The sequence below is a fragment of the Scyliorhinus canicula genome, chromosome 4 (assembly GCF_902713615.1).
Source record: "Scyliorhinus canicula chromosome 4, sScyCan1.1, whole genome shotgun sequence".
NCBI lineage: Eukaryota > Metazoa > Chordata > Chondrichthyes > Carcharhiniformes > Scyliorhinidae > Scyliorhinus > Scyliorhinus canicula.
Window position 1 is genome coordinate 62,166,476 of NC_052149.1, and position 15,008 is coordinate 62,181,483.

General features: G+C 49.3%; 1 protein-coding gene across 2 annotated transcripts in view; it reads left to right on the forward strand.

Moving 5' to 3' along the window:
* The window catches only part of frem1b (Fras1 related extracellular matrix 1b), a 344,830-nt gene that overhangs the window by 283,743 nt on the left and 46,079 nt on the right, over window positions 1–15,008 (forward strand). The window contains exons 26-27 of one of the 2 annotated variants that reach the window (XM_038794342.1): window positions 9,931–10,132; window positions 10,940–11,084. In XM_038794342.1, coding sequence (XP_038650270.1) covers window positions 9,931–10,132; window positions 10,940–11,084 — 347 coding nt within the window. Of the gene's footprint in view, window positions 1–9,930; window positions 10,133–10,936; window positions 11,085–15,008 lie in introns of both variants that reach the window. The other variant, XM_038794341.1, reaches the window with a different exon arrangement.

Consider the following 15,008-nt stretch of genomic DNA (forward strand, 5'->3'; position numbering starts at 1 on the left):
AGGATGGCCGTTGACTACAGTCAGACCATCAATCGGTACACGCAGCTCAACGCGTATCCCCTCCCAAGCATATCTGATATGGTCAATCAGATTTCACAGTCCCGGGTCTTCTCGACAGTGGACCTGAAATCTGCCTACCACCAGCTCCCCATCCGCAAGACGGACCGCCCGTACGCTGCGTTCGAAGCAGACTGCCGCCTTTACCACTTTTTTAGGGTCCCCTTCGGCGTCGCCAATGGGGTCTCGGTCTTCGAACGGGAGATGGACCGAATGGTTGGCCGGTACGGACTGCAGGCCACTTTCCCGTACCTGGACAATGTCACCATCTGCGGCCACGATCAGCAGGACCATGACGCCAACCTTGCCAAATGTCTCCACACCGCCACTCTCCTCAACCTCACGTATAACAAAGAGAAGTGTGTGTTCAGCACGAACCGCTTAGCCATACTTGGTTATGTGGTCCAGAACGGAGTTCTGGGGCCTGACACATGTTTGCATGTTATCCCTCATGGAACTCCCCCTCCCCACTGCCCCAAGACCCTCAAATGATGCCTGGGGTTCTTTTCGTATTACGCCCAGTGGGTCCCAAACTATGCGGACAGGGCCCGCCCACTCATTCAATCCACTGTTTTCCTCTGACGGCCGAGGCTCACTAGGCCTTCAACCGTATCAAGGCCCACATCACCAAGGCCGTGATGCACGTGGTCGACGAGTCGTTACCATTCCAAGTCGAGAGCGATGCATCAGACGTCGCTCTGGCCGCCATCCTCTACCAGGCAGGCAGGCCCATGGCATTCTTTTCCCGCACCCTCCATGCCTCCGAAATTCAGCATTCCTCTGTCGAAAAAGAGGCCCAAGCCATCGTTGAAGCTGTGCAGCATTGGAGGCATTACCTGGCCGGCAGGAGATTCTTTCTCCTCACTGACCAACAGTTGGTTGCCTTCATGTTTAACAACACCCAGCGGGGCAAGATCAAAAACGATAAACTCTTGAGGTGGAGGATCGAGATCTCCATCTACAATGACGAGATTTTGTATCGCCCCAGTAAGCTCAACGAGCCCCCCGATGCCATATCCCGCGGTACGTGTGCAGCACACAAGTGGATCAACTCCGGACCCTGCCCGACAACCTCTGTCACACAGGGGTAACACGTTTTTACTATTTCACCAAGGCCCGCAACCTGCCCTACTCTATCGAGGAAGTCAGGGCTATCACCAGAGACTGCCAGGTCTGCGCGGAGTGTAAACCGCACTTCTACCGGTCAGACCGTGCGTGCCTGGTGAAGGCCTCCCGCCCCTTTGAAAGCCTCAGAGTGGACTTCAAAGGGCCCCTCCCCTCCACTGATTGCAACACGTACTTTCTCAGTGTGATCGATGAATATTCCCGATTCCCCTTTGCCGTCCCATGCCCCGATATGACGTCTACCACCATCATCAAAGCCCCCAATACCATCTTCGCTCTGTTCGTCTTCCCCGCCTACGTCCACAGCAACTGGGGATCCTCATTCATGAGCAATGAGCTGCGCCAGTACCTGCTCAACAAGGGTATTGCCTGGAGCAGGACGACCAGCTACAACCCCTGGGGAAACGGGCAGGTGGAACGGGAGAATGGGACGGTCTGGAGGGCTGTCCAGCTGGCCCTACGGTCCAGAAATCTCCAGGCCTCCCGCTGGCAGGAGGTCCTCCCCGACGCACTTCACTCCATTCGGTCGCTCCTGTGCACTGCGACTATTGAAACCCCCAAGGATGTCTCCTTTTCTTCCCTTGTGAGGTTTCACTCCAGGACTCCTCCGGAGACACGTTCGGCTCCACAAGGTTGAGAGGGTACAGCTACTTCACACCAACCCACAGTACGCTTACGTAGCGTACCCCGACGGCCGCCAAGACACAGTCTCCCTCAGGGACCTGGCACCAGCTAGTTCCACACACAACCCCCCACCGCCCCGGCGCCACCCTCCCTTCCCCCGGCGCACCCCACCGCAGCCCCCACTCCGGGACAATCCGTCCTCCCCTTGCTCACACCCGGGGTTGAAGAGGATTTTGACACGCTCCCAGATTCACCGAAGACCAAGCTGGAGTTGCCACCAGCACTGCGGCACTCTCGATGACAGATCAAGGCACCGGTCCGCCTGAATTTGTAATTTTATCTGTACTTTTAAACACAACTTTCTGTATATCCCCTGCCGGATTCATTTTGTAACAGGGGGTGAATGTGGTAGTCACCACTGATGTATATATTGTATATATAGGATGTTGATGTAGCTGCTTTACGGTAAGGCCTCTGTACTACAGGTACAGAGGTAGATCCTTGCCTGCTGGCTCCGCCCAGTAGGCGGAGTATAAATATGTGTGCTCCCCGTACAGCAGCCATTTCGTCAGTTGCTCTCAGAGGCCACACATCTCAGTGTAATAAAGCCTCGATTACATCCTACTCTCGTCTTTGTGTAATTGATAGTACATCACCCCCGTGGACTCTGCAGGCCGCCCGTGGAGCCAGGTCCCACCGCTAAGGATCTGTTGCGATTTACGCCGGCGGGATCTGCTGAAAACGGGCGGCCACTCGGCCCTTCGCGGTCTGGAGAATCGTTGGGGGGGGGGGAGCTGCCAGCAGCCGCCAACCAGCGCGCTGCGATTCCCCCCGCCTGCCAAACCCCAGCGCCAGAGAATTCGGCAGCCGGCGGGGGTGGGATTCACACCTCCCCCCGGCGATTCTCCGACCCGGCGCGGGGTGTCGGAGAATCCTGCCCTTTATTTTTGTTTTCACCTTCCATATTTTGTCCAAAAGGCATGAAAATGTAACTGAGCATTCCATAATCACAGAATCATTGGGCGGGATTCTCCGACCCCCGCTGGGTCGCAGGATCGCCGGGGGGTGCGGCGTGAATCACGCCCCTGCCAGCTGCCGAATTCTCCGGCACCGGGGATTTGGCGGGGGTGGGAATCGCGCTGCACCGGTCGGCGGCCGCTGGCAACGATTCTCCGTCCCACGATGGGCCGAGTGGCTGCTCGTTTTTGGCCAATCCTGCCGGCGTATGTTACACCAGGTATTTGCCAGCGGGACCTGGCTGCATGGGTGGCCTCCGGGGTCCCCAGGGGGGTGCGGGGGGGATATGGCCCCAGGAGGTGCCCCCACGGTAGCCTGGCCCGTGATCGGGGCCCACCGATCCGCGGGCGGGCCTGTGCCGTGAGGGCACTATATTCTTCCGCACCGGCGGCTGTAGCGGTCCACCATGGCCAGTTCGGAGACGAAGCCCTCTGCTCATGCGCTGAGATGACGCCAGCACATGCTGGTGCTCCCGCGCATGCGGCAACTCGCATCAGCCGGTAGATGCCCTTCGGCGAAGGTTGGCGTGGTGCCAAGCCCCTTCCACGCCGGCCGGTGCGGCGCAAACCACTCCGGGGCCAGCCTAGCCCCTGAAGGTGCGGAGGATTCCACACGTTTGGGGCGGCCCGACGCCGGAGTGGTTCACGCCACTCCTCGCCGCCGGGAACCCCGCCCATTGAATTTACAGTGCAGAAGGAGGACATTCGTCCCATTGAATCTACACCAGCCCCTGAAAAAGCATCCTACCTAAGCCCACACCTATCCCCGTAACCCAGCAACCCCACCTAACGTTTGGACATTATGGGGCTATTTTAGTGTGACCAATCCACCTAACATGCACATCTTTGGACTGTGGGAGGAAACTGGAGCACCCGGAGGAAACCCACGCAGCCAAGGGGAGAAAGTGCAGACTCCGCACAGACAGTGACCCAAGCCAGGAATTGAACCTGGGTCCCTGGCGCTGTGAAGCAACAGTACTAATCACTGAATGATAATTCAGAACTAGTTAAAGAATGATAGAAGACTGATAACCTTTGTACAATTGTTTGTGGATGACACTGGACATCCTTTATTGCCCTGACAATTTGAGTGGTTTGTTAATAACTCTTTGGAGCGAATGAAGTCAACATGTAAAGTGGGACTAAAGTCAGACGCAGGACAGGCCGCAGCAAGATAACAGTTTCCGTTCTCAGAAAGAATTCCAGATTAAAGTCCAATACGTTTCTTTGGAATCGCTAGCTTTAGGAGCACAGCTCCTTCCTCCGGTGAGTCACCTGATGAAGGAGGTATGCTCTGAAAGCTAGCGATTCCAATCACTGGGACCTCGGCGCCTTGAGGCAACCGTGCTAACCACTGCACCATTGTGTTGCACTGTCTTAACTATCTTTGAAGAAATCAATAAACGGCTTCCATCCTCATAACCCAGCCTCCACCTCCCTCCCCAGCTCTTCCTCCCACTTAACCTCTCCATTCGGGGCTCCCTCCAAGTCTATTAATTCCTTATAAATCTCCAACACCTTACCCTCACCAACTCCTGTTTTCAACAGCACCTTGTCCCACAGTCCCGGGAGCGGCAAGTCGGGAAAGGATGGCACCTACTTCCTCGCATAATCCTGTACTTGCAAGTACCGGAACCCATTCCCGCTGGGCAGCCCGTACTCCTCTTTCAATTCCTCTGGGCTTGAGAAGCATCCCTTCACAAAAAGGTCCCCAAACCACACAATCCCCACCGCTGACACCCCCAGAACCTTGCGTCCCACCCCACCGGAGCAAATCAATGATTCCCACATATCGGTGCCCAAACCAAGGCACCTCCAACCTCAGTTGCTGCCACCACTCTCCCCACACCCTCAGGCTTGTGGAATACCTGACCAGAGAGAATGGCAGAGACGCCATCAACCTTGCCCCTAGGTTAGTGACCTTACAAGAGGCTGCCTTCATCCGCTCGCACGCCGACCCCACCACATTACCCACTTCCTAACCATGACCATATTTGCTGGTGGATCTTCTCCACCAGTCTTGCCATCTCTGCCCACTCTATCTTGACCCTGTGCACCCAGATCATTATAAGCTCCCTCCTGACCACTTTCTTAAGCGCCTCCCATAGCGTGGAAGCCAAAACCTCAACAGTATCATTCAGCTCCACATATCCATGAATGGCAGCCCTCACCTGCTCACCAGCTCCTCGTCTGCTAATAACCCCACTTCTAACCTCCAGTGAGGGTGCTGCCCCCTCCCCCAGTTCACTTGCAAGTCCAGCCAGTCTGGCATGTGGTCAGAAACCACAATAGCCAAATACCCCGAATTGACCACGCCCACCAGCAGAGTCTTATCCACCACAAAGTAGTCGATCCGCCAATATACTCTGTGCACATGGCAGAAGTACGTAAATTCCTTCACCCTCGACCTTCCGAACCTCCACCGATCAACCCTCCCCCCCTTGAACCCCGTAAGCTCCTTCGCCACCATTGACATCATCCCCGATCACGGACTCAATCAGTCCAATCTCGGTTTGATAACGGTATTAAAACTACCCCCCATGATCAATTAGTGTGAATCCAAATCCGGATCCTCCCCAAATCCCGCCTCATAAATTCGACACATTCCCAATTTGGGGCATAAACGTTCACCAGGACCACTGGCATCCTCTCCAATTTCCCGCTCACCATCACGAACCTTCCCCGGCAGCACGGAGGCATAGTGGTTAGCACTGTTGCTTCAGAGCGCCAGGGTCCCAGGTTTGATTCCCGGCTTGGGTCACTGAGTGTGAGGATCTGCACGTTCTCCCCATGTCTGTGTGGATTTCCTCTGGATGCAGGAGGTCCTCCCCGACGCACTTCACTCCATTCGGTCGCTCCTGTGCACCACGACTCAGGATCCCAACTTCAGCCACCAAGGAGATAACTGTTCCCCTTGCTCCCCACTGCCTCGTCCACCTTCTGGAACGCCTGGCTCTGGGTCTCCAGCCTCAGCTCCACGTGGTCAATGCCCGCTTTCAGCGGGTCTACTACCTTCGCCAGATCCTCCTAAGCCTCCCTTCTCTGCTGACTGAACGTTTCATTCAGAAAGTCCATTAACTGCTCCATCGACCATTGGGCTGGTAGGGCTGACCCTCTACCATCTTCCCCTGTGCCACACAAAGAGTTCCTTGTTCCTGCAGCTCTTTCCTTTTCGACCCACTTCTGGTCTGCGGATCCATCCACCAACCTCACCAGTGGAGTATAGCTTTTCTCCATCACCTCTGCACCTTTATTCTCCAAAACATCCACCCGGCAACCAGGAAAAAGGACCAAAAAAAAATCATCCTCGAGCGGAAGCTGCCAAACATGCGATCACTCACACCATGGCTGCCACCGGAAGTCCTCCGACAATTTTTATATGTTGAATAAACATCTGGAAGTTTTTCAGGAAATTCTGGGCAGGGTTAAGTGTACCAGAGCCCGCTTCTATGTCGATCTTACTGCTCAGCCTTGGTACTTCTGGCGAGGCCGGTTCTCTATGCACTACTTCCTAAAGTGGATGCAGAACTGCAACAGTTGTAAGATCTAGGCGTCACCTGACCCGTAAACTTTGCGGGATAGGCTGCATCGTTGGTGCCAGTGATGAAACCTAATAAAAACATCTGGCCGTGTGAGGACTTCAAGCTTACTGTCAACAGGGCTTCGTGATTGGACAGCTACCCGATGCCTGGGGTTGAAAATTGAATGCTGGGCTGGCCAGGGGCTGTTCATTTACAAAGCTCGATGCAAGCCATATGTATCTTCAAGTGAAGCCTGACCTGGAATCTGAAAAGGTTTACCGTGATAAATACACATCGTGGACTGTTTGAATAAACCCGCCTTCCATTTGGATTTTCATCAGCCCCCTGGCCAAGGAGAACATATTACAGGGCTTGCCAAAAGTGGCCGTCTACCTAGATGACATTCCTATGACCGGTTCCATGGAGCTGGAGCACATGGAAAATTTCCAAGAGGTACTCCAACGTTTCGTCCATGTGGGCTCCTGACTAAAATGGAGTAAATGTGTTTTCCGTGTCAAGAGAGTGACCTACCGCAGATACCACGTGGATAGTGAGGGGCTACAACCAGTCAAGGATAAAGTCCAGACTATAAAGGGGGCCAAGGTGTCCAGGTGCCAGGGGGAGTGCCAAGGTGTCACACTGTCCTATCTTGGAAGACCTGGGGGTAACCAATGGCATGGGAGACCCCACCAGGTGCTGTTATGACTTATCCACATTTGTGTGGATCAGTGCTAAATGGTGCCCTGACAAGGTCTCCCATGCATGGCCACTGAGTCCTGGGCACTGGGCAAATCTGCCCAGCGAGGGCGAGATCCGGATCGCACCGGGCGGAGCGAGTCAGGTGACTCACAATCGGCATGTAGCCTGATTTCCGCCTCGAGCACAGTTCACTCATCGTGCCTGGATCCATGTTGGGTGCAGCAGGGTCAGAGAATCGCGCCTGAGGTCACCAAATAATGTTTAGTTTACAACAGAGCTGTTGTAAACTGCACCAGCATAATGTCATGCCAGTGCTCAATGAATGTTCAGAGAGGGTGGAAGTCCCAATGGGGCAGCTCGCAAATTACATCCTAATGCATTTAAATGAGGTTCCCACCCTTCCTGGACAGGAGCTTGGAAAATCAAGAAATGAGTGGCTGGATTCTCCGCACCCCGACGCCGAAATCGTATTCGGCGACGGGGCGGAGAATCCGTTTTGACACCAATATCGGGAGCAGTGCTGGTTTTTCTATTCTAGCCCCCTTGAAAAACACTGATTATCCACAGCCTCAGGCCATTGCTTGAGACCCGCCCCATGATGCTCCATCTCCCACAGCTGGAGTCCCCGACGGCGTGGTTTACATGTGTTCACACCATCCGGGAACCTCGCGTGGTGGCTGCAAACTCAGTCGAGGGAGGGCCGATCCGCAGGCAGGGGACCTTCATTCAGGGCTGGGGGCACTGTGGGCGGGCAGTCCAGGCCACGCGAGCGCTGAAGGGGGGCACTACTTTTATGGTCCAGGTCCGCGGGTTGAGTCCGGCATCGCGCACGCGCGGCCGCTACAGACTACTGCTGTGTGCATGCACCGCAACAGAACTGGAAGTCCTCCAGGCCGTATCGGTACCTAGGGCTGTGAGCTCTACACTGCCTTCCTGCTAGCCCCCAGCAAAACAGTGAATCACTGGCAGTTTTGCGCCAATTTACCTGGCATCAAAGACCACCGTTTTCACACCGGCGTGGGAACCAAAATGGAGAATCCAGCCCGACATTTTGCCGGCGACAATCTTATTTCCATTTACACTGATGAATGATATAGTTGGAGAGATGCGTGGAGGAGGTGGGGCAGTATAGAAAGACAGGGATAGTTCTGATCAAAGGAGAGATTCGCAAAGCTGTCATGGCATAAGACAAATTGGGTTTCAATTGTGCCATTAATAACTGAAGAGTGTTAAAGGTGAGAAAAGGTAGTGCGCTAATGGGAGAACAAAGGTTAGTGCTCAGTGGGAGCAAAACAGAACAGGAAGGACCAAGTGGCCAGGTGGGGCAAGCTATGGTTGTGTTGGGATAAGCCCCAACCGCAAAATAAAAATAAAAATGGGGGGGGGGGGGGGGGGGGGGGGGGGGGGTGTCAAGATAGAGAGGAAAATTCACAATCTAAGGTTATTGAACTCAATGTTGAGTCCAGAGACTGGAACATGCCTAATTGGAAGATGAGGTGCTGTTCTTCCAGTTTGTGATGGGCATCACTACTTCTACGTTGCTTGCGGATGAAGCAAAGGCATTCCGCAGAATGGTCACCCAGTCTGAATTTAGTCTCCCCAAATAGAGGAGACTGCATTGGGAGCAGCAAATACAGTAGACCAAGTTGAAGGAAATGCAAGTGAAGTGCTGCTTCACCTAAAAAGTGTGTTTTTTGCCTTTGGACAGTGAGCAAGTAAAGGGGCTAGTCTTGCACCTTCTGTCATTGCATGGGAAGGTGCAGTGGGAACGAGATGAAAGGTTGGGGCAATGGAGGAGTGGACCAGGGTGTCACGGAGGGGGTGGTCCCTGCAGGATGCTGACGGTGGTGGGGGTGGGGTGGTGGTGGTTAGGGGAAGATAATGTTTAGCGGTGGCTTCATGCTGGAGTTAGCGGGAATGGTGAAGGGTGAGGTTATTGAAAAATTATCTTTTACAGCTACCTTCTTGCTCCAATCCACTTTCTTGCAAATTGCAAAACCTAGAGATTGATAACCCAGTACATTTCTCTCCTGGTGGTGTGAGCCACATGCATCAGTAGTTGAAAGTAAGTTGCTCAAAAACATTACCCATTTAACAGTTGTCCCCTTAACATTCTTCCTCAAAAAGGGACTCAGAAATTCGATTTTTACATGAGTATATATGGTAATAATTGTAGTGATCTCTGTATATCAATATACATAATCAATATTTGTAATGCTAGTACAGACAATTGACACTAGAGGTCTCACTATCAGAACCTATATTAATGGTTTTCACACTCTTTCTGATAGCACGGTGTATCAGGAGTGCAGAGAGAACAGATATAGTAAAGCTAGAGAGAGAAGTTATTTGTTATCAAAGCAATGCATTGTATAATTTACTTAGTTATCTCTATAATTGTTTCTTAATTTACTAAGTAAAAGAACTCACAATATTTATTTATATTACTCAATAAATTAGATTATACTTAAAAGAAGACTATTACTCATTTCAACAATTCAGCTGGTTCCAGAGAGTAATATATATAATACGTAAGGTAATATAACAATAATTAATTGACAGAATGAACAAAAATACCCCCTATGTCTTAACAAGATCTTGCATTCTTAGGACCTGATAGGCCCAATGGCTTCCTTCAGTGTTGTAAATGTTCTACGATTCATTCGATTTAATTGTTTTACAAATGTTTAACAGGTTCCTTTTTCTTGGCTAAACCTTTTACTAAGGTGAATAAAATATTTTCAAAAAATGTGTAATGCAACAAAGGACAATTTGAGAACTAAGTTATATTAATCTGGCGAAGAATTTCTTAAGGTGTAGACCATTGACGAAGACTCTCACCAGAAAATAATTAGCATTTCTAATTACACACAGTACATTAATTGCAGGTGGAGCATGTAGACAAGACATCTCCCGACATCCTCATCAATCACAGCCCAACTATAATTGACAATCTGAGAGATGGACGTTTTGGTATCTACATCACTGCCCGTAATTTAAAAGCCTCAGATGTGGACAGCAAAGATGAGGAGCTGATTTATACAATTCTCCGTCCACCTTACTATGGATACTTGGAAAGTACAACAACAGGTAATCTATTAATTGATACAAACATGAAAATCAAAGCAGTAACCTTCTAAAAATATGAAATTGTACTGTTTACAACTACCAACGCAGACAGGTATTTTGTATTATCGCGATATCAAACGTTCAATTGTCTATTTGATAATTATCATCTTGTCAAACAAATTATTATCTTATTATGACAGGTAGAAAGCTTAGTGTTACGAGGTTAGATTTCTGGATTTGTATACGTAAACCAGGTAGGCCCCATCAGTAAAACTGGGTTCAGTACCGTGAAATATGCACTTGTTCCCCTTCATTTCAGGAAGCCTTCCCCTGCCATCCCAACTCCCATGATTGGTGGTTACATATAAAAGTGATGAAAATTATATCATGATTTCCAAGTTTCTATTTTTTCAATACATTTCCTTCGATTAATTTTCTCTCCCTTATAAGCAGCCGTTACGTGTACTGTACGGATGAAATAAGACCATCACAATATTCCCTGCAAAACCACTAGAAAATTGGGCCTACACTCATTCCAATATGATTTACATTGTTCTTCATTCTGAAATGAGAATTTCCCCCATTTTGGGGTTGATTACTAAAGGAAAACCTAAAATTTTGGTTGAGAGATCACTTACGGGCTCTCCTTAAGTGGGCAGACATCATGCATAGTTTCCACATGCTGATATTAGTTAGGCAGAATGGCAAATCTACCATAGAGCCTCTTATTATTTTACAAATAATATGTCAATAAATGTTCCTAATATCTCTTGCTTCAGTAATGGTGAAGATTAAATATTTTGATGCGGAGGGTTTATTTAATTGCAGGTGGATACATTCAAGGCACATTTACCCAGGAAGAGGTGGATAGACGTACAGTTCGCTATATCATCAATCCCTCCATAGAACTGACATTTGACAGTTTTGAGTTCAAAATATCTGACACTGCAGGAAACTCAAATGCACCAAAAATGTATGTTTGTTGAATGTCCAGTTTTCTGAACAAAATGTATTCTTAGGGGCAGCACGGTAGCACAAGGGCCTGGAATTGTGGCTTCACAGCGCCAGGGTCCCAGGTTCAATTCCCCGCTGGGTCACTGTCTGTGTGGAGTCTGCACGTTCTCCCCGTGTCTACGTGAGTTTCCTTCGGGTGCTCCGATTTCCTCCTACAGTCCAAAGATGTGCAGGTTAGGTGGATTAGCCATGATAAATTGCCCTTAGTGACCAAAAAGTTTAGGAGGGGTTATTGGGTTACGGGGATAGGGTGGAAGTGAGGGCTTGAGTGGGTCGGTACAGACTCGATGGGCAAAATGGCCTCCTTCTGCGCTGTATGGTCTATGTTCTTTAGAGAAGTCCCAGGCTTCCGATGTTTCAGGCAAACAAAATAAGAAAAATTTAGTTGCAAAGTGGAATTAGATTTTTCCTGATGCATTGTTTTAAAGTGAGCGTGATTTGTTTCTGCTTCTTCAAGGACATAATTTTATGTTAGGTGTGCAACACTGGTACATATATATGGAAGGATGCATCTCTTTTCAGGAGTGTGTAGAGCAGTGAGGTTTTCACAACTTTGAGGTTAGTTACGTGCTGAAAGTGTGCAGTCGTGGGAATGGGAGATATGATGAAGCAGTAGATTTAAACGGTGATGTCCAGCTTAAAAGGACACTTATGATTTCAGAGAACAAAGAAAAGTACAGTACAGGACCAGGCCCTTTGGCCTTCCTAGCCTGCACCAACTATGCAGCCCTTCTAACCTAATATTTTTACACTTCTGGGGCCCGTAACCCTCTATTTTCATGCTATTTGTCAAGATGGCCCTATTGTACGTGCTTCCCCCACCTCCTCCGGCAGCGAGTTCCAGGCACCCACTGCCCTCTGTGTAAAAAACTTTCCTCGCACATCTCCTCTAAACTCTTGCACCTTAAACCTATGTCCCCTAGTAATTGAAGCCCCTCGGGGCTTTTCACAGTAACTTCATTGAAGCATTAATGTAAACCTACTTGTGACAATAAAGATTATTATTATTATCATTATTAATTGACTCTTCCAACCTGGGAAAAAGCTTCTGACTACTTCAGCAGTGCAAGTTTGCAGCAGGAAAAATTAAATAAACACTTTGAAACAGGTTGAATTCAAAGGCCCAGGGAAGGAAGAGGCTGAGCGAGAGAGTAATGCTGAGCTGGGTGCAGCAAAGGGAAATTATTAATTTCAGGTCAGGGAGCACTCTCTTCAGAGACTGTTGCTTGGAAAGAGGTACCATTTCACACACAAAGAAGTGACAACTGGAAACGAAGTAAAACTGAACAGTTTGTCATAGTTCCTCTTCTTCTTCGGCGATCGCTCTCTAATGAGTATGATCATCCATCTAAGAAACTCTGTGATGCTGGTCATGGATTCTGTGGGTCCTTACATGACTAATGTGCCCGATCCTAGAGCCGTATCTTCAACCGCACACTTGGCAGGTGTTTCTAGGATGTGGGGTCAGTCCTTGAACTCTAGATTGCTTGTATTCCTTTCTCAGGCTCCTTTTCCAAACCTTGCAGTCGGGTGTCCTCGAAGAATTGTGTCTCTTCTATCAGGAGGTTCCTCCATGCAGGTCTCTTTGAGCAAAGGTCTCCCAGGCATTGAAGTCTGTGTTGCCGTTCTTGAGGTCGGCCTCCTCTTGTTCAGAAGCCTTCCTTGGGCTGGGCAAAGAAGATTTGCTTTTGCAGTGAGGACTATGCCATCCTAAGCACATGGCTGGCCCAGCGGATTTGGTTTCAGAGGACCATGCCTTGATGTTTTGTGCTCTTGGCTTCTTCAAGGACGCTGACGTTAGTACGCCTGTCCTCCCACCTGATGTGGAGAATCCATCTCAGACAGCACTGATGGTATCTTTCCAGGTCCTTGAGATGGAGTCTGTACATTGTTCCAAGTTTCTGAGCCGTCCAGAAGAGTTGGGAGGACTGTAAATTCTATAATTCTATATAAAAAGACTGCTCTGTACACGAGGATCATGGTGTCAGCACAAATGTCGCGGTCATCAAAGGCTCTCATCCTTTGGCGTCTGAAGAAGGTGCTCGTGGATTGGATAGAATGATGGTTCTCCACATCGCTGTGAGCCTTAGATGAGAGGTAGCTCCTGCCACACTTGGTAGGGTTAATCCATTGATCTTGATGGAGAGAGAGCCCCAAATTAATTTTCTGACCACAGGTAGATGAGCCTACTGGATGTGGTTTTACATCTAGGTTGGAGACGGAACAGACTATTTTTAGGGCATCTTTCCCCATGTAGGGTGAGCAGAGCAGATCCTGAAGAGGGCTGCTCAGTCATGAAGAAAGCTGCTGAAATGCTCTCCTTTTCCTATCCCAAGAGCAAGACAATTGAATCAAACTCTACTGCCTACATGCTAGTCTGAAGCTAGGTTCTTTTGGATCCCATGGTCCTGTCCCCATCACCTCTCGCCGATCACCGCAGGGCTTTTCTATGTGGGGGCTGTGTTGGTTACCTCTTGGTAGACGCCTGGTGTGGGACATCTTTTAACGCGGGTATGCCATTGCACATCTGCAGACACAATGGTGCTTAACAGAGGCTAGGCCCAGTGCCAGTGGCAAGGGAACCTTAACAACTGGGAGTCTGCCTACAGCTGCAGCCTTCATCCGCCATCGCAACCGTTGTTACCAGACGACCATCCTCCGGCTGATCCTCCATTGAGGACTTGTTTTGGATTGCGCATTGGTTCCTCCCCTCCGACCTTACTGTCATGGGTGACCCTGCTAGGAGCTTGAGACACCTGATAGCTGTGGTGGTATGAATGTGAGCACTGCCATTGGTGCAGAGCATGGGTTTCCCATTGACTCTGGCTGGTCATGTGCCTCTCGTCCGATTGGCTGGGACTAGTCATGTGACTGCTCACCAATTGGTCGAGAGGCAAGTAGATCCCGCCTCCGAGGCGGGGTATAAGTACCCAGAGTTCCCGGCGGTCGGCCTTACTCTGGAGTCGACCACCGGGCTAACAACTAGCTGATTAAAGCCACAGTTCGGATCCTAATTGTGTCTTGAGTCGAATTGATGGTACATCAATGGCATTGCTCTGGGGATCAACAGAACGCTTAAGCTTCTCCACCAAGGCAAGATGGTAATCCAAGGAAAGGATTTACCATAGTAAAAGCACTCTTAATGCAGGGGCTTCAAACATAATATATGGCATTGCTGCAAAAGACACTTTCACCTTAAGGAACCGTAACTTGACTTTCAAGGTTGCGGTTTTGAACATTGGGAAATGCTTTTCTCACATATTAGAAACGCTGTCATTATTCATGCCTGATGCAACTAACGTCCAAGGAAACGGGAACTTCGATTTCCAAAAGTGTGAAATAATTACATTTTTAGACTCAAAATGCTGGAGCTCCATTGAGTGTACTTTTTACAGGTGGTGAAGTGCAACATTGTTGCTCAGCACTTGACAGCAGTGCAACAGTAAATATTGCACCCTGGATGTACATTCATATCACAATTAGTTCCTAGCTCCTTATGAATAATAGATATGCTAACAATATCTCATCCCTCTTTCTTTAGAAAAATATTGTTTCTGTGTCCAAATAACTATTCCAATCATTACCTTTATTATGCCATACCTAACCTAAAGAAGATTGACAATTGACTTTTATAATTAAACTGAGCGTGTTTTCTTTTCTCAAAAAACATAGCCACTGTATTGCTTCAGCGCTAAAATGATGTGCCTGTTCCTAGCTAAAGCTGCACACTGTAGTCTGTCTTTTGGCTTGGCGGTATTTTTCTCAAGCACTGCTTTATGATTCTGCAGCTTATATTTCTCTTCCAATCATGTGCCTGCCTTCCATTAGTTTTTCAGCTTCCCGATGTGCCACTCTGATCGACTTCTTACATTTTGTATATCCT